At 26.4% G+C, this 20,513-nt stretch overlaps 1 protein-coding gene across 6 annotated transcripts in view; it reads right to left on the reverse strand.

Moving 5' to 3' along the window:
- Spri (Src homology 2 domain-containing protein sprint) overlaps positions 1–20,513 on the reverse strand; it is a 328,447-nt gene that overhangs the window by 139,120 nt on the left and 168,814 nt on the right. For 3 of the 6 annotated variants that reach the window (XM_072897990.1, XM_072897991.1, XM_072897989.1), the window contains exons 2-3: positions 16,691–16,934; positions 2,083–2,156 (exon numbers count right to left, since the gene is read on the reverse strand). In XM_072897990.1, coding sequence (XP_072754091.1) covers positions 2,083–2,156; positions 16,691–16,771 — 155 coding nt within the window. In that variant the 5' untranslated portion in view covers positions 16,772–16,934. The other 3 variants (XM_072897999.1, XM_072897998.1, XM_072897996.1) reach the window with 3 other exon arrangements.

Here is a 20,513-nt window from a genome sequence, read left to right on the forward strand (position 1 = left end):
GAATATATTTTCTTGTAGAATATCAATATGACATGTATATTTCATATGCAATTGATGAATATAATTTTGAATTTAATTTACATATGTTGACAATTTGCGTGTAAAAAGAAAGAGAGAGAGAGAGAGAAATCTATTTTAAATTTACCTATTTTTAATATTTTTTTATTAATACTAATTAATCTTAATCATTATTAAAATTAAAATTAAAAAATTATAAAAAGATTTTCTTATGTGTTTTTGATTATTTTGATTACCATCTTATTAAAAGAAATATTATTCAAAAATCAATATTAGTATTTTTTTAATTTATATCCTGTATTTACTTTTCTATTAATTTTACTATACGATAAAATTAGTGGAAATTAATGACGTATTATATGCAATCAAATTAATGATGATCTAATGCCCGACTTTCTAAACAACTTGTTTAAATTGTCAAGCGAAACACGCGTAATCATTGTTTCAAGTTGCAGTTAATCATGTTCGTCAATATGAAACACAAGTTACGTCAAGTTTCAAACTTTCAAGTTCGAACCCTTCTCGAGAACCCCATTGAAATTTTGCGTCCTTTCAGGAAGACATCGTCCATCTTGTCTTGCGAGTGAATAGGAGGACACACCCCAGATGTTAAATCTTAAAGGTTTAACCCCCAACTAGGTATATAACTAGGTATATACATATATATATTTACACGTAGTGTATGTGGATGTATGTGTACGTGTGTGGTTGTGTCCAAAATCTATATCTATGCATCCATCTCTTATATAAACAATTTATATAACTGGTGACAAGAAACAAAATATCGAAATCGTTTAAAGGAAAATAAAGAGAGATAATAAATAAAAAAAAAATAATAAATTTAATTATTATAACATAATTAGTATTTAACGTAATTTTTATAGTATGTATTATAATTATATAAAGTATAATAATAATAATAATAAGTATTTATATAACTATAAATGTCATTTATGTTACAATAAATCGCCTCTTTTTTGAAAGATTATTAATGCAAACAATTAAAAACGCAATAAATTAAAACCATAAATGAATTCCATTACTTTACAATAAAATTGCAAATTGATAATGAAATGAATTTATAAAGAATATAAAAGATTTAATAGCTATTTGGACACCCGGTATACAATACCTACTGTTCTATGTCTCGGATATTGTAAGCGCAGTCGCTCATACATCATGAGAAGGATTCTACGCGATATGGAAATTATTCGCGCGAGATTTTCCTCATAAATTACGTGAATTAATTTGATTTAACCTCCATCGCATGTGGCAAGAATGGTTAATGTCTGCTTTATAATTTTTCCAAAATACAATATTTATATTATAATGAGACAATGGTTTTTATTTTCTTGTATATATATTTGACGTATATTTAAAATACGTACATATTTAACATACTTCTATATTTAAATATGTACTAGATTGATAATGTAATTAACTCTCTCTGATAGAGATTTTGATACACTATCAATCATAAATTAAAAGTTACTAAGGTTGGTTAGAAACATTGAAGATGGCAATATCGTCATTATTATTTTCATGTTCCAGTCTACTTATTTTCTGTTGTTCAATGTTCATCTATCTGTCTGTAAACTGTTCGTGCGCATTAATAAATGTAATACTTCTCATAAAAGAGACAATTGTTTTTCCTTCTCAGTATAATAAGTATATAGATTAATTGAATGTTCTGCTAACACTCTCAGATATTAATTTTTATATTTTCATATAGTTTTTTATGGATAATATTTGAATTTAATTTGAGTTTTGATGTAAGATTGAAAAACTTTTATAATAAAAAGTCGAAGATTATACATATGTTGAGAAGGTCAAAAGAGAGAGAGAACGCAGATATCTATAATATTATATATAAAAAAATGTTTGAAAAATTATATTTAGAAAATTATAATTATATATATTTGCAAATTAATTGATTCATAAATTAACAAAAATAATCGACATAATTTTGTCGCCAATTGATCTTAAATTTGGAACGAACGATGCGCGGTGGCACTTGACCTCGTCGAGAAAAGGACAAAAGAAAAAAAAGAAAGATGAACTTACCGTTTGTGGGAATCTGGGGTCGTACAAAGCTCGCTCAGCATGCAGTCCAAATCGGTCGCCAGGGAATTAAGCAACTGAAAGACAGATAAGAAGGTCAGCGAGAGACTACAAAGACGCGTTCGGCGATAGGTCAATAGTCTATCTATTATTTCTGTGATCGATCAATAATGTTGTCTTTATTACAAAGTTGAAATTAATGAGTTTTGAAGTTGACAATTAAACTTTTGAGATCAAATAATATAGTAATAATTAAAATTTAAAAAATTAATTTAATTAATAATTAAATAATTACTAAAATTAAAAAAAAACATTTAAGAGTTAAATTGAAGAGAAACTTCTTTAATTGAAAAATCTTAAATTCAAATTGTGCTACTAATTTATTAATTAATTTTAATTTATTTTCTAAATAAATGTGAAAGATTTATACGCCTTAAATTCAAAAAAATTTTTATGTAAGAGAATCAGTAATTAAAAGTATAAAAAATTTCATAAATTTAAAGGCACTTTTTTTAGAAAATAAATTTTAAAATCGAGCAAATTAATCTTTTTCAAATTATTCTATTAGTAATAAATTTTAATTTCAAACTTCTGTAAAATAAAAAATTATTTTCTGAAAAATTTATTTGTCATTATTAGGAATTATATTACTATTTTTACTAATTAATATTATTAATATAATTAATTGGAATTACATTACTATTATTAAATTATCATTGAGATTATTATAAATCCGATTTTGGGACATCCTGAATGTGACATCGCGAGACGGTAATCGTGGTAATAATGGTTGTCGCAAGATTTCTTGGCGTGTTTCTGTCGCCGTAACAGCCAAGCACAGTAAACTGCTCTAGTATTTGCGTTGCGTCGACGAAAATCGGAAGGCCGGAAAATTAGAAGGTTTCCGTTCGCGAGAGCACTTTCGCAGAGTCAATATTGAGCGTTGTAGGGGAAGAAGCGATCCGATAAAGCTTCCGTGATGGCACGTGAGTAGGAAAATTGTACATCTGTATGTATACAGTTGTAACTTCGTACTTTTGCGCACTCTTTTATTCTGTGAACGAACGTATTTTTTACATTCGAACTCTCATATAATTCGTTTATTTATGCAGCAAAAATATTATATTTAATCAATATTATATTTCTAAATATTGTATGAAAATTAAAAAAATATATATACACCACGTAAAAAAATTAAAAGGCTACTTTTCTTCCATATAAAAAGGATCAATTTTCAAGTAGTCGCAATTTCCTTAAAAATAATCGGAATAAGATTAATAAAAAAGTTTGTCCAAGAATACCGAATTAAAAAAAATTCTAGCACGATTTCATTAATTGGATATTAAAGAGCAGAGTTTTAGGTTTAATTTTTTTTCTTAACGAATGTTCTATGATTTTTTTAGCCAAGATATTCATTATTAAAGCAAAATCGAGCTATTGACTTTGAACGCTTATAATTAGTGAAAAAATAATTGTACCATAATCATTAATTAAAGTTTTTGAAATGTACAGAAAAAAAACTTAACACTTCGGTCTTTTGTACCAGTAATTGGAATGCTTTTTACATGTATGTTGTACAGTTCATGAAAATTTTAGTGTCTTTTTCCGTTAACTTTCATTAATTTAAATAAAAATAGGTAAATGCAATTTTTACTTGATTTTTAAGTAACAATTACGCTTCACGAATAAACGATAAGAGAATTTTAAAATGCTAATTTTTCTCTTTAAATTGCTTTTTTAATGATTATTGTACGATCATTTTTTTACTAGTTATAAGCGTCCAAATGTGAATAGCTCGATTTTGCTTTAATAATGAATATTTCGACGAAAAAAAACATAGAACATTCGTTAAGAAAAAAAATTAAAGCTAAAACTCTGCTCTTTATTTTGCAAAAAATAACATTTTTTCATGATATTATTTCTCTATTAAATTTGACATATATTTTTAAATTATTTTATATCTTCTTTCTAAAGATAATTTTATTTTTAAAAAAGTATATATATATATATATATATATATATATATATATATATATGTATATAATAAAGAAAATAATATAGTGATAATAAAATAGAGAAAAAAATTAACAAATATTATCTAAAAGAGGATATTTTTTTCTATGCGCCCCTTTCTTTTATACTGCAAACACCGCGATCATTAATGAACCACAATCACCAACCACCCTGTGACTCGCATAAATACAAGCGCATACTTGCGGTACACACGGAATGCGTGCGCGCAATTTAAATACATGTTTTCCTCCCTCCAGAGAGTTATACCACACGAAACGAAGCTCGAAGGGTCATCGTGAAAGTGTAATTGCACAATCCACCATTCCCGATCATATCCCGTTATCAATCCCTCCCGCCATCCCCCCCTTCCCCACCCTTTCCCACCCCGGCGACAGATAGAATGAACCGCAATCTGTCAATGCGAGCATCGACTCTCATTCCCGGCACTGCTACTGTCATGTCATTCGTATTTACGAACTTGTGCTTTTAAAATTTTCACGACACATCCGACGGACAGCTAAACCACACGCCGCCGCCAGAACTTGGATCTTTACTCTTGCAAAACCCTTTAAAATATTGCCGAGAGTAGCGCAGAATCTGCTTTCACAGATCTCTCGAAAAATGTACTTTTATTTTCTATTTTTATTTTTCGTAAATATTATTTCTATATTGTGTTATTATGTATTAATTTATATTGATATTGTATTTGATTTTTATTGTTTATACAATATTTTATAATATTTTTTATGTAAATTGTTATATATTAATAGTATATTTATATATTAAATTAAATTATATAGTTTTAATTTAATGCTTCCATTGCTTAAGTAAAATGTATAAATTTAATTTTTATATAATTTTTCAAAATATAATATATGTATTTATAGATATTATTTTTTCCTTCATGTAATTCACGATTATCAATTAGTTCTCAAACAGACTATTTTCCTCGTCAAGTGTATCAATAAGAAAAATAACGGAAGATAGTGAATCATGCGTCGAAAAAAATTTGACAAATTGAGGAGAAGTCGTGGTACGCATGCATTGTGGAAGGTGCACTCGCCGTGACCACGTGGCGTACTTGACATGAATCAGCGGAGCGCGAAATCCTCATAAAATCGGCGACTATTCTGGCTGTCGAATTTGAAAAATAATATAGTTTATAAAATATAAAAAAAGAATATTCTATTTATGAAGCCGTAGAAAAGTTTCTTTGTTTCATTTTATAGTTTATCTTTAAAATCGGACATCTCAAAAAATATTAAGAGAAAAATGTTCATGTATGAATATATATATTTCTCTTTTTTTTGAATACTTGAATAATAAAAAAATATTTTGTGTAAAAAGTTTGTATTTAAAATATACATAAAATGTATATATATATATATATATATATATATACACATGTACACATATATAATAAATATATTTTAAATAAAACTAAATAAATTTTATTTTAAATAATAGCTTTCTCTACTTTTCTACATATCTGCTTGGAAAGCAGTAGATTCGCGAGACGTGTCGAGAAAACACAGCACCCGAGAAACCTTTCATCGAGTTGAAGAAGCATAAACTTTATAAGCCATCGGAATCCATAAAAATGATAACCTTGATGACGTTGGTAAAAAAAATAAAAATTAATCACGGCCATGCAATTCGTTTAATTAAAGAGAAGGACAAGAAATTAATATGTTTCCAGACAGCATACAATATTTATAAAATATATACAAAATATTTATAATAATTATTATAAATATTTAAATATATATACAAAATATTTATAATAATTATTTAAATATTTTATAAGTATTTATCAAACTTTATGTATTTTGTAAATTTTTTTTGTAATCTTCGATTAAACAGAATATAAAGATTTATTATAAATACTTATCTCCGCAAATATTTAAGAAATAATTACAAAATATTACTACAAATATATTTATTTTTTTATTTATCATAAATATTATAAAATTCATAAAATATTATAAAATGTGATATAAAATATAAAATATTTCATTTTCTTAATGTACGTAAAATATATATAAAATATTGATGTATAAAATAATTATATAATATTTCAAAAAAATAAAAATAAAAATATTTATGAATATTTATTATATAAATGTCGTGTTCTGTCTGGATCATCTATGTTTAATATCTTGCGTTAAAATAATATAGGTATACCGCTAAAGTAAAGAGACGATAAGATACGGAATTCAGACATCATTCTGGCCACAGGCTGATTTAATTAAACAAACGACGTGATATCGAATTAAACGTATCCGCCGGTCGTTACGCAACGTGTTGCGTGCTTCGCTTCTGCTTCTCCTTCAGCAAGCAACAGCGGCCACGACGAGTGCTGATTGGATTTAATCCGTTTAATTCGGGGAATGAGTTTCAGTGGACCATTTTAATCCGAGAGAGTCCGTTTGCGTCGCGCTTGTGCTCTCGTTCGTCTGAATCGAGTGCTCTTCTTAAAGCTTCGAGCCTCGAGAGCGCTTCAGACACGCCATCGCGATATTGAACAGCCTTTTACATTCGTTCCTTAATGATCGCAGTCGCAAACTTAAGAGTCCAATTTCACGAGAATGTTGCAATTGTTCAAGAGAAGTTCTTTTACTTCAATTTTCAGCTTGAACTGGATCTTAAAGAAGGATTTCTTGTGAAGAAAATTTGTTAAGATACTCGCGAATATATATATAAGATATATATATAAATATATATATATATATATTTTGTATTCTATAAAATACGAAAAAATTTTATTCAGAATCTCAAAAAATTTTTTCCTAATATAATTTTTTATTTTAAGATTAATAATTTATTTGAAGAATAAGCCCTACACCACGATATATTGCGGGAATATCGTTTTGCAAGATTGGAATATTGCATGCTTACCTTAATATAGGTATGTCAAAACAATATTGTGTAATAATTCTGTAATGATGCTGATATATTATAAATCGTATTTCATATATATTTCTGCAACGTAAATCCAATTTACAAGATATTTACAAGATATTGAAGAATATTTCTTCGGTTTTAGATACTCTTATGAAAAAAAAACTTGAAATCGGAATAGATAACACATAGTGCGTCACATAACGGTAAACGAACATACGATATTATTTCATTATAGCAGTAATATGTTGCAATATCTCCAATAAAATATTAAATATATTTAATATTTTATTGGAGATATTGCAAAATATTAAATGTATTAAATATTAATATTTGCACAATATTGCTGCAATATTAGTATAATAATATGTCGCAATATTGAAATATTTATGCAATATTTTAGCAATATTTCGTGTTGTAGGGGTATAATTGTAAAAAAAATTAGATATTGAAATACTTCTGTGACTTAAGTAAGAAGAAAATATTGTATAATATATTGTATAAATAATGTATAATATATAATATATCCTCTTAAGAAAATATTAAAAAAAAATACTATAGTCTGTAAAATATAAAAAAAAATATTTTATTTATGTAGTTATAGAAAAATTTCTTTATTTCACTTTGTAGTTTATCTAAAATCAAAATATATTAAAAAAGGAATATAAATATAACAATAAAATATATGTATAATTAAATAATAAGAAATAATATAAAAAATATAATAAAATATAAAAAAATGAAAGAAAATATTTATATAAAAAAACACGCACATTGTTTTGAAATAAAATTTATTTACATTTATTTAAAATATATATAAATATGTATCTTAAATAAATATAAATAAATTTTCTATATTTCTAAATAATGGCTCTCTCTGCTTTCTTTCCACATAAATATAACGTGTCTTTAATTCAGCAAACCCGCACTTATCGCACCTTTATTAGTCGTCCCATATACACGCCTAATCTTGTGCGTATGTGTACAGTGGATGTTTGCGAATACGTGGAAGAACAATGACGATTAGGCACAGCAGCGAGACGACAACATACGGACGACAATTAAACGGGTTCCCGACTGCTGCTTGTTATCATATATAATGGACGACGCGCCGGTCGCATAATCCACGCGCAGGGACATACTAATGTAAAAGCACGTCGGATAACAACGCACGAACGTACCAATGAATAGAAACGCAGGCCAAATAAACGAATCGAAGGTTTGCGTCCGACTAGCGCGACATGTATCCGCCGCAAAAGTCCAGTGTCCACTGTAACGTCGTCGTAAGAATGCGTTTAATAGGATCGCGGGAAAGGAAGATACAGGGTGTCCCGAAGAAGAATGCGCGTTTGATCGTGTTTCATAAAATTAAAATGTTCTGTAGAGTATATCTCTCGAGTATTTTTAAATTTTAGACAAAAAATAAATGTTTCTCAAAGAATATGCGTTTAAAATATGTATATAAAAAAGTTTATATAAAACGTATATGAATATATTTATTTAAATTAATAATAAATTGATATATTAAAGAAATATTTTAAGTTTGTAAATAGATCTTATTTTAAATAATAGCTTTTTGTTTTTGTACAAATTAATCTGGAAGCTTTAAAATTATCTTTGTAAATATCAAAATTTACAGAAATTTAAAAATATGTACATATATATATATATATATATATATATATATATAATATTATTACAAATATTATACGATATTACAACGTTGTATTTATTAGATTATTTCATCAGTTTAAAAGTAAGTATAGAGTAATTGACAGTTCAGTTTTAACAAGATGGCAATTTTTTTATTTTTATTGTATATGTAAATAGCAAAAATATAATCTTCAATTAATTCAATCGTAAACATTGACAGAATTTTAATTTAATTAGAAAATTCTGTAAATTTGATAAAAATAATACTTTTTGATGTCGTTTTGTGCACTATCAAATTGATAAAAAAATCTACCATTATGAAATTCTTTATAAATTTTTATATGCTTTTTCATTATTTATATATTTTTCATTATATTAATTGTGCTATATATAATTAATTCAATTTTTTCGTATCTAAATTATTTTTTTCTCGCAAATCACAAGTGTCGTCATTCCTTATTTTTAATATCGTAGTGCAATTAAAATTAATCTACAGGAAGAGAAGAGAGATACCGAGACTGAAAAAAAGAAGAAGAAAGCAAGACATGCACGCGATAAATGCTACGCATTTATCGCGTGCGAAACGTGACTCACGGTGAATTGTCTGGACGATTACGTGTTTTATCATAGCGCATTGTCTGACTGTCGATTTCACCTGCGCGCTGCAAGTCGTTACTATCGGAACACACTGTGTACATACAAGAACGACAGCTGCGGCCGATTGGCCGCGTTACGTATTCTCCTCCGCTGGCCAGTTGCAGGGTGATAAGGTCACTAAAGGATATATACGTACGTGTGTCTGCGTATCTTTAGTGTGTCTGTGTATGTGTGTGCACGGCTTGCAACGCGCAGATGAAGACATCGATAGACACCAGAAAGAGTGTAAGTAAAACGGATGCGATCTGTCAAATAAATAAAGGCGTCTACTAGCAAACTGAAACGCACACGTGCGATTAGATACTCAAGTTACACGAGTATTTGTATCAATAAAATTTCATGAAATTCCGTACCGTGATAAATAAAAAAATAAATAAAAAGAGAAGAGAGAAAGAGATAAAGAAGAATAAATATGTAATATGATATAAAAATAAGAATTTTTTGAGAGAAAGGGAGGAAAGTGAGAATAAAAAATAAATAGAAAGAGAAATAGAAAGAAATAAAAAGAAACTAAATATAATACATATAAAATAAATAATATAATATAAATAAATATAATAATATAATAATATATATAATAATATATATAATATAATATAAATAAATAATAAAAAATAAATAATAGCTAATTTTTTGTTTCTAAATAACTCATTTCTTTTGATAATAGTAAGATAATATGAACTGTCTCCTTTATTGCATTGTAATATGGTATTTTGGCAAACTTAACGTATTACGTGGTAATTACTAGGATTATCAAGTCTCAACCTTTTTATTGCTACACGTGTATGATGACAATTCTAACAAATAATTCGTATGTTTTATAAGAGATAAAGGAACAAAGAAGAAGAACGAGAGAGAAAGAGCGAGATTATGTAATTTATTCAAAAATTATTAAATTATTTATTTGTAGCAAAAAACTCTTCACATATTTTCAATAAATTATTTTAATAAATTTATTATTATATTTTTGATGAATTATTTATCAATTTATTTCTCATTAAAATAAAATAAAATAAAATAAAATGTATAATTAATATATTAATCACATTTATGATAATATTATAATAACTACAAGTAAAAGATATATACGAGTATTTACTTTTTTTAATGTCAAAAAAATAATGCATAATATATGAATACAAATCGCGATGCAACTGCAATGAGGAATACAACTCGTCCAATCCATATAAATGAAGTAACCGAATCCTCGGTGAAACATCCTGAAAAGGAAATCCATCGCGTCATCAGAGAGCAAGCAAAGAAGATTTGACAGAAACGCATCCACACGCATAAATACGCATCACGATCTGGATGCGTAATCGTATATACATACACATATATACGGAGCAACTATAAATAACTGTCGAAACGCGCTGCGTGACGATAAACCCGATTTGCATTTCCGATAGTGATCGTTGCTTCCTTTGTGACTCGAAAATATAATATAAACACGCGCGCGAGAGATGACATTTTTCGCGATCGGGACATGCGGTTTCACTTTGTTGCGATTATCACTGCACTTATCATTCATGAAACATGCATTTTCGAAGCACAACTCAACGCGAGAAAAGAAAGATTGTAAAAAATTTATTATTTTATTTTAATAAAGTAATAAAATTTTGCATTAATGTTTATATATTTTTTATAATTTGAATTTATTTAAATTTAACATATATTTCTTAAGCAAAAAGTAATTTATAAAACTTTTTAAATAATTTCGTAAATGATTTTTATTATAATGAATATTAATTAAACTGAAATAATTGTGAAACTAAATTAATGTAATACTCATTATAATAAATTTAATAAGTAATTTAAACATTTTAATAAATTGTAAATTTAAGAAATTTTATCTGAATTAATCTCTTTTTAGCAAATTACATTAATTTAGTTTCACAATTATTTTAATTTAATTGATATTCATTATAATAAAAATTATATATAATCTTTTCTAGTGTATTTTTATTCACTGATTACAAACAGATATTTAATATGTAACTTAAAGTAGAAATATTTTAAAATTCATAGCAACATGATTTCAAACAATCTGTGCTTTACAGTAGAATCGCGTAAAATATTTAAAAATATGTATTTTAAAATATATTTCCAGTAAAAATAGATTTTTCGATTAAAAAGAAAGAATTTTATTTTCAAAAAAAAAAGTTACTCTTTTTTGAAATTATCCTTTCTTTTTTCTCTCTCTTCGCTATTAATTTTTTATCATTTTTAAAGCACACCAAGTCTCGGTGCATTTTACAGGAGAGAACGTCATCGCCGCACGAATTCCAAACTTCAATCACCAACTATTTATATCGTCTCGCGCGATATTAAAAAGTCGCGACTTGTCTGAGCTGAGAGAGGAATCCTTCGAGAAATTTCATTCGTCTACAAAGTCGGTAAAAAGAAAACAGAGATGAACCTCTCACGAAACTTCGTTTCGCATCTCGTGTTTGCCTTTAATCTCGCGCAGAATTCGAATAACAGGAGCAATCGTCTCTAGTGACATTTTCCGCGATTTTAAATAACAAGTTTCACTTTCTCGAATACGTCACGTAAAGAAACTTTGAGGTATTTGTATTTTACTTTGATTGTTACATTATAATTTTATGTATTTATAGTATATTGTATATGTACACACACACATACACGCACATATATAGAGAGAACTTACACGGTAAAAAATTTTATGTTAAATTTAACACATTTCTCGTGTCCCAATTTATCCACTCTAATTTTAATGTTAATTTAACAGAAGGCAAATATGTAAACAAATAACACAAATAATGTGTAAAAAATTAACACAAAAATGTGAATTAGTGTAAGATTTATTTGTTAATTGTGTTGTTTTAACTCTTAGAAACGATGAATATTAACTCAATGCAGAAAAGTTAAAATAACATAACGACAGTATGTTATATTAACATAAGAGTATGTTAAAAATTTAACACGAAAATTTCTACACAAGAATATTTCAACAAAAATACAAAATGTTTTTTACCGTGTATATATTGTGTTACAATAGTATTGTTTAGTATTATATAAAAAGAATAATTTTATATACCAAATTAATTAGAAGTGCTGTCTTAATATGTCATTAAAACGCGCGTGTCGTAGGTAACTGAACTTAAACATGACATGTACAGGCACTAACTGTCTGGGAATCGATACTCGGCTGCCAGTAGTAACTAGTTCAATTGCTATAGCAACATCTGATCAAAACAGAAGACACGTAGTTAGAGTGTGGTATGCTAACAATGCGAAAGCTGGAAAGGGAAGAAAAGATGGGATTCTGTCCATCAAAACTCGAATTGATTTTTCTACCATTCTATACATAATTTTATAGCAAAAAAATATTTCTTTTAATATTAATATTATTATTAATAATTTTAAATGTTTTTTTAAATTTTTATTCTTATTAAATATGTGTTTTAATATCACTGAATAGAATAAACAAAAGAACATTTTATATATGATTCATTATATAATAAATATTAATTGAACCAAATAAATGAATAACTTGTAAAGAAAGAGTAATTCAAATAGAAATTATTTACTAAATTGTTTAAGATGTATTTAATTATACAAATTTATTATATAAGATATATTCGATATTGTGATATAATGGCAAATTCAGAAAATAAAACAAAATTTTTTATATAAAGGAACTTAAATTTTAAAGTTGAAAAATTGATATTACATATATTAACAAGTTATTGAATTTTAATGATTTAATGACTTCTAACTATTTTATAAGAAATTATATATATATAAATATATATATATATATATGAATAAGATATGTATTTTTGAATAATAATATATTTAAATAAATATTTCAAAATATTTTATATACAATTATTCATTATATAAATTTAATAAATTAATTATATATATAAAAAAATTTATTATTATAATTATTGTATTATATATATATATATATATATATATAATACAATGATTATAATGATAAAATTTTTTTCTATATGTGTGTATATTGCATATATATATAATTTATTAAATTTATATAATAAATATTTGTATATAAATATTTTGAAATATATGTATATGTAACTATTCTTATATCTTTTAATATTTTTCATACCAATAATATAAATCTACCATAAAGCATTTCACAGTATTACAAAACTGAGGGAAGCGATTCGGTCAAGAGGGATGAAAGTGAATCTCGTTGCAATAAATCTCGTTTTCAATCAACTTAAAACGATGTTAAATTATTTGAAAGGGCACAACACGCGCGGCAATGCTAAAAGTCGAAAACCTCCAAAACGTACGACGATACGCCTTCTTCAAATTATTTTTATCATGAAAAACCGTGCCTTTAATTTGACGACTTATAGGAGATCAACCATCTTCTAGATTCTAAATACGATTAACTGTTGCAAAATTAAGCTGTCATAAAAGAAGTCCTTATATAAAATTGCCATATACAACATTTTTTCTCTACATATTACATATGACGTTTTTAAAAAAAAAAAACATTACTGTAATCCAAAAGAGTTTATATTATATATTATGTATAAGTATATTAAGATATTTTGATAATTAAACTATAAAAAACAAAAATAATATCAAATATTAATATCAAATAAAATAATAAAAATTATCATATATATACATATATATATATATATATATATATATATATATATCAAATATTAAAATAAAATTAGAAATTGCAAAATTTTGGAAAATATTATAAATAAGAAATATAATTTAATTAACTTAAAGAAATAAATAATCTTAGTCACTATAAAATTAATTAAATAAGCTTTACATTTAAATTTAAATAAAAAATTGTATGATTAGAATTCCATTCGCTTTATTAAATGTGTGATAAATAATACGTGCTGATTACAAATCTCAAATTCTTCTTCAATATTTTTTTTTTAAATACGAGTTATATTTCGTATGATTGATCCATAAAAACTTTGCATGTTTATATAAATGTTTTTTTTTATCTACAGCATCAAAATGACAGTTAACGATCCGATTTCGATTACAGTTACTTGAAACTTTCGTTTTCCGAGAGATATATCCTCCACTCAGGAAACATCCACAATTATCCTCGAATATGAAGTGGACTGTCTGCGCGATTATGCCTAAGCACGACGAGGTCCGTTCCATCATCGCCATCCCCCTCGCCGACCCTCGTATTAGCAGCCACCCCATTGTCTCGACAGCTTAAAAACGCTTTAAACTCGGTGCGCGGATAAGAACAGATGGTCCCCCGCCCGAGTAAGCTACGTGCAAGTTAATGCTCCACTGAATATTCACGAGTAGTTTTGTAGTGTGTGACCTTCCACGCAACTTTCATATATCCAGGATATGTGTGGGAGTCTGTATTTTACAAGCCCATTTTAGGGCTATCCGTTATTTGTTCTGTCTTGTAGTTAAATTGTGTCTATAATTTTATGTGTCAAATCGTAAATATAATCAAGAGCTTATCAACCTTTCATAATAATTTAAAAAATAAAGGCTATGTGTGTATGTGTTGTGTATTAATATATTATTTATTATGTATAATAAAATATATATATTTTTATAATATTTTAATTATAATTGTATAAGTGAAACACATTAAAAATATTTTTACTCTATTACGTATAATTTTATGTATGTTATGTAAGAGAAAAAATTTATATAAAATATATGCAACACATTCTTTGTTAAAAAAATAAAATTTGTTTTTATTTAATTTTAATTTAATTTATATTTATTAAGAATATATATATATTTTTTAGACGTGTTTTATTATAAATAATTAAATTTTTTATTGTGTTTTTTTTTCTATTTTTGCATACATTTATGATCCAAATACTCGGATTATTTTCATTGCGGATGCAACTCCTCGAAAGCAAAATGAATTCTTACAATGTAGTATATTCGAACGATCTATCACGTTTTGAAAACTACCCTGAGACCGGAAATGAAAGGGAAACATCGCGAACATTAATTCTACAAAGATGCGATATCTCGCCCCTGATGCAGGACGAAATTTGCATTAAAAACAGGATTTTGCCGACGGGCCTCCCCAGGTATCACGTTGACACTTCGCTTTTTGCCTCTGGAACCCCTTCTATCACTTTTTATGTATACCATGCATATAGTCATCTATAATATTTCCTCTATATTTATGTTCAATATTTATCTCAAAAATATTAAAAAAAGGATATGAGATATGTATGTAATTTGTCATGATATTTTATATTTACAATATCATATTTCTAAAAAGATAATTGAAATAATTTATTGAGATAATTGATATTGTAAAAACATATGATACCATCTGTCAATTTAAAAAAATAGATTACTAATAAATTATGCTAAAAAAAATTAATAGTATTAAAATTCCAGAGAAAAAGAAATAATCTTGAGAATATAATTAAAATCAAGGTCATTGAAGTTGAATCCCCTTTTCTCAAGAGTTTTATCAAATTCTTTTCAAAAATTTAATTCACGAAAAATTTTGCGTTTTATATTTTGGTGTATTTTTTAAAAAAATTGATTCTAAATATATATGATAAAGTAATCTGTAATCAAAATAAAACCCTAGCAAACTATTTAGAGAGTATAACTTGTGTATGTTTAAAAATAATTTTTCGATTAATATCTTTTTATTTCAGAAATCTAATATTTTATGTGCTGATATTTTGTCTTCTTTTTAAATTTTTTTTGTCATTCTTTTGTTTGCAAAAAATCGTGTAATTTTGGGGATGTTGAATTTTAAATTCTCGGCTCGTGTTTGAAGAAAAAAAAATATAGGGGGATAAAAAATAGAAATAACGCACGCATAGGTAATCAAAGCGAAGTTTTTCCAGGCCCGCCGAAAATTTCCGTGCGACAGCGTTCGCTATTTCCCTCGCCTCACCGTGATAAATGGCGTCAGTTTCTCTTGTGCGTCACGCAATTTCCTCTCTTGCAGCGGCAAAGGACACGCTCATTCGCATCCCAACTTCCCGCGCGGATATTCACATCGAGACACGTGCGAATTGCCGACTACAGGGTGTCCTAAAACCACCCGCGTGTCGAATCGATTTTTTCTCAAAATCTCTTTTGACAAAAATATAGTTTTCCCTCACAAGGGAAATATTTTTCTCACAACATTAATATTTTGTGAAATAAAAAATTAAATTAGATTTTTCGAATATTTCAGAAAATAAAATAAAATATTAAAGTGTAGATTAATATATGTATATTCATATCAGATGTTTTCAAAAATTATTATTTATTAAATAAGCCTCCATATTTTTTAATAATTAAAATATTTTTTTCAATTATTACAATATTTCAATCAAATAATATTTTTCATCATTGTAAATAATTTGTGTTAGTGACTGTTATTGTGATTATAATTTATTATACTCACCAACAAATAACTAGACGCAGTGCTGCTGGTAGACTCCCTTTTCCTCTGGGATCCAAAGTCCCTCTGAATTAGCGACGTCATCTTTCTCTCATATTAGTTTACAATTACACAATAAATTTCACAATACACATTTCTCGATGAACTCAAATATTAAATCAAATAACCACAGATTTTATTAAAAATAAAATAACACAAAACACACACTTTTCACATGTATATCATTTATTTCACATCAACGATATATCTGTAACAAAAAATATATAATTAAATACAGAATAATTTCTTTTATTAAAAGAATATTGAAACAATGCATTATTAAATAATTTATATATATTTTATATACATACAATATTATGCCGCTCGCATTGACTTTTATAAGTACTATTATATTATATTATTGTATCATTATATGTATAATAAAAAATTATCATTTTTTCATAGTTATTTATATTAAATTTATTTATAATATAATATAATATAAATTTTGAAATTATATTATAAATTTCTAGATATAATATAAATAGCAAATCGTTATATTTAAGATGTATAAGTACTATTACATTATATTATATTATTATATAATTATAATAATATATGTATAATAAAAAATTATCATTTTTTGTAGTTATTTATATGAAATTAATTTTGTTGTATTAAATATTAAATTTATTTATAATAGAAACTTCTAAATTAAATCATAAATCTCAGCTGAGTAAAAATATATCTAATAAGATTTCTAGATATAATATAAATAGCAAACCGTTATTTAAGATGTTAATGCTGTAATTATCCACGAAAGAAGACTTATCCCTTCCCATGGAATTTATTTGGCTTTTCTTCCGCCATAATTTTCATAACGCGTAAGGGAACGCATATACCCAGCGTCATGACTTATTCACGAATTATTCCCGTTTGTTTCGTTTTCTCATCGCATCACGCTGTCGCTACGAATTCTTTTCGGAGTTTATTATACTCTTCAGGAAGGTCGCGGCCTTGACAACTCCCATGGCATAATTTTGCGACTTCCTCCAGGAAATATTTGTTTTTACTTCCGTACAACTTCCTTGATATGTGCATACAAAAGAATTCCACTGATAGATAAAAGTAGATAAAATTAAAATTTTTAACAATTTTTTATTTTAGCTTACATAATATATATACACGTAATAATTGAGTTGTAAGATATTGATAAAATAATTAATATGTTTAAATCTGAATATGTAATTATAATTAGTATTATAATTAATATTAAGTATATAAAGTATTTGAAAAAAAAAAAAACAAAAATTTTTATTATTAAAAGAAGACATATTTTAATTTATTTGTATTCACAAAATAAAATTTAATTAATATTTATTACAAAATAAAAAGATTATCTATTGTAATCAATTATTTTAAATTAAATTAATTAAATATATAAAATTAAGTTTAATTTAATTAAAATGAATTTTTCCACGATTGTAAACTCTCATCGATTAAATTTAATTGGTCGGAAATCTAACATGAGTCCACTATGAGAAACTATTGAGTCATCTAGTTCACATTCTCTCTTCGTGTAACAAGAAAGATGAGTAAGCTAATTATAAAAATAATTATTAAACGCTTTTGCGTTATATATCCTAAAAATGCTTATCTTCTCGTAAAAAAGAAATGTCCAGTTAAGGCTAAATAAATTATAATTATCTTAACAAGATTCACGAATTTTACTTCCGTAAACATCGTTAAGGACTCGTAATCCCGTCTAAAAAAAATTTAACGGACGAAAATTATCATGAGAAGATAACTGTGTAATTATATTTCCGCATATTATTACGCAAGACAATGGCTTCCGCTTCCGCTTCGTTTTTTTTTTTTTACAACGAATTAAACGTACACATCGTGAGAGTGTTACGAAAAAATCACAAACGCTACTAGTAAAATATTCTTTAGCTAAAATATCTTGACTCTGTCCGACGTCATCGTTAAGGATCGTTCGAACGATTTCGCAAGCGAATCAATCTTAATCGAGACTAATCAGCGCGTTGCATTGCCACATGCGTCCGCCAAGAGCAGCTGCAACCATTTCATGACAAGAGCAATGTATACGTTATATATACGCCCGTGCGTTCCTTTTATATGTTGTGTGTTCGACATATTTTAATATTCACAACTTAAAAATTTACTATCATTTTAAGAAGAATTATTTTAAGAAAATTCTAAAAAAAAATATTCTAAAAAATTGTATGTACGTAAGGTATTTTAAATGTACTCCGAAAGTATTTCGGGAACAACAGATTTTTGAAAACCCAAAATGTAGACAATATATACTGTAATAATAATATTTTATTAAATTATTAAAAAAACTTTTAATAAGCTGAAAAGGTACAATTATATCGTTCCTATGTTTGCGACTTCAATATTTGTGTAACACGTTTACAGAACGTTTAGCAGAAGAAATCCTGCATATTAATTGCGCTGAATGGCAACAGGTGGCAACAGTAACCACAACAAAGAACGTCTCCTGCGATATCCGCGGTACATACATAACGCTGCATAATATAAAGTTACATATGTATATCTAGTGTGCACGCAACTATACGTATAAAAAAAGAAGATAGAATTCTTCTAATCTCACGTCCGCCAATTCCATTAAGTACTAATTTAGCGATTCTTATTAATTAATTTTTAAGAAAACTTTAAAAAAGAATTGTATTATTCTTCAAATGCGATAACAATTTTTTTACATAAATTAAAACATATTAATTTATTAGATAGTTTAACTAAATTAAGTTTGCTTAATAAAAATTTATTTTTTTATTTTATTATATTTTTTATTATATTTTATTTATATAATATTTATATATAATAAAGAACAAACAGATAAAATTTAATGTATTAATATTTATTTTATAGTTAACATAGTTATAAGTAATTTTTTAATAATTTATATACATATACAAAAAATAAAAATATAATAAGAATAAAATAAAAATAAATTAATTTGTTTACAAAATTTATAATTTAATAAAACAGATGTAATGGAATAATTATATATATTAAAATTATAATAACAAATAATAAATTTTATATACATATATATATATATATATATATATATATATATATATATATATATATATATATATATATAGTATGTGCTTATATAATTAATTATCTTAATTCATATTTATTATTTAGATTAAAAAAGTATACTTATGATGTATTATTCTTGGAGAAGACTTATAAAAAAAACTTATTATTGGAATTTTAACACAATTCTGTATATAATAAATTCTACCGTGTGATTGCAAGACGGTCGGATTCAAGTCTCGAAAAGGTAGGTGAACGGTATTGTTCTTTATTTCCTCGGCTGCGTTTCTCTCACGCCTGTATATCCGACTGTGCCGAATGTGAGAACGCGGGAAAAAAAAAGAAAAGAAAAAAAATGGCATTTCTTCTTCTTCTTCTTCTTCTTCTTCTCGGCCGTGAATAATACGATGGGGTACGTCGGATTCGGGAGCAAGGAATTCACGAATTCGTACGAATAGACACCACGGACGTGAGGAAGGTGCATTCCTAAGAGGCGCCTGCCGTAGTTCCTGTTCTGTTGCGAATGTAAGTTAAGGCCCCCCGAGTTCAAGGCAGGTGAAGGCAGACAGTTAAATACCCTCTCTCCGATTTACGAGGAGAACATCCGAATGTAAAATGAATCACTTTTCGCTCGAAACTCGAACGAATATCCGCGTATGAATACTAGCGCCAGGAAAGTCGTTTGATCCACTTGGAAAATTACGTGAGTGTAGCTTCACATTGATTATGATTAACACAAAAGCATAACATAATT

Source organism: Anoplolepis gracilipes, chromosome 8 (genome assembly GCF_047496725.1).
Source record: "Anoplolepis gracilipes chromosome 8, ASM4749672v1, whole genome shotgun sequence".
Classification (NCBI taxonomy): Eukaryota; Metazoa; Arthropoda; class Insecta; order Hymenoptera; family Formicidae; genus Anoplolepis; species Anoplolepis gracilipes.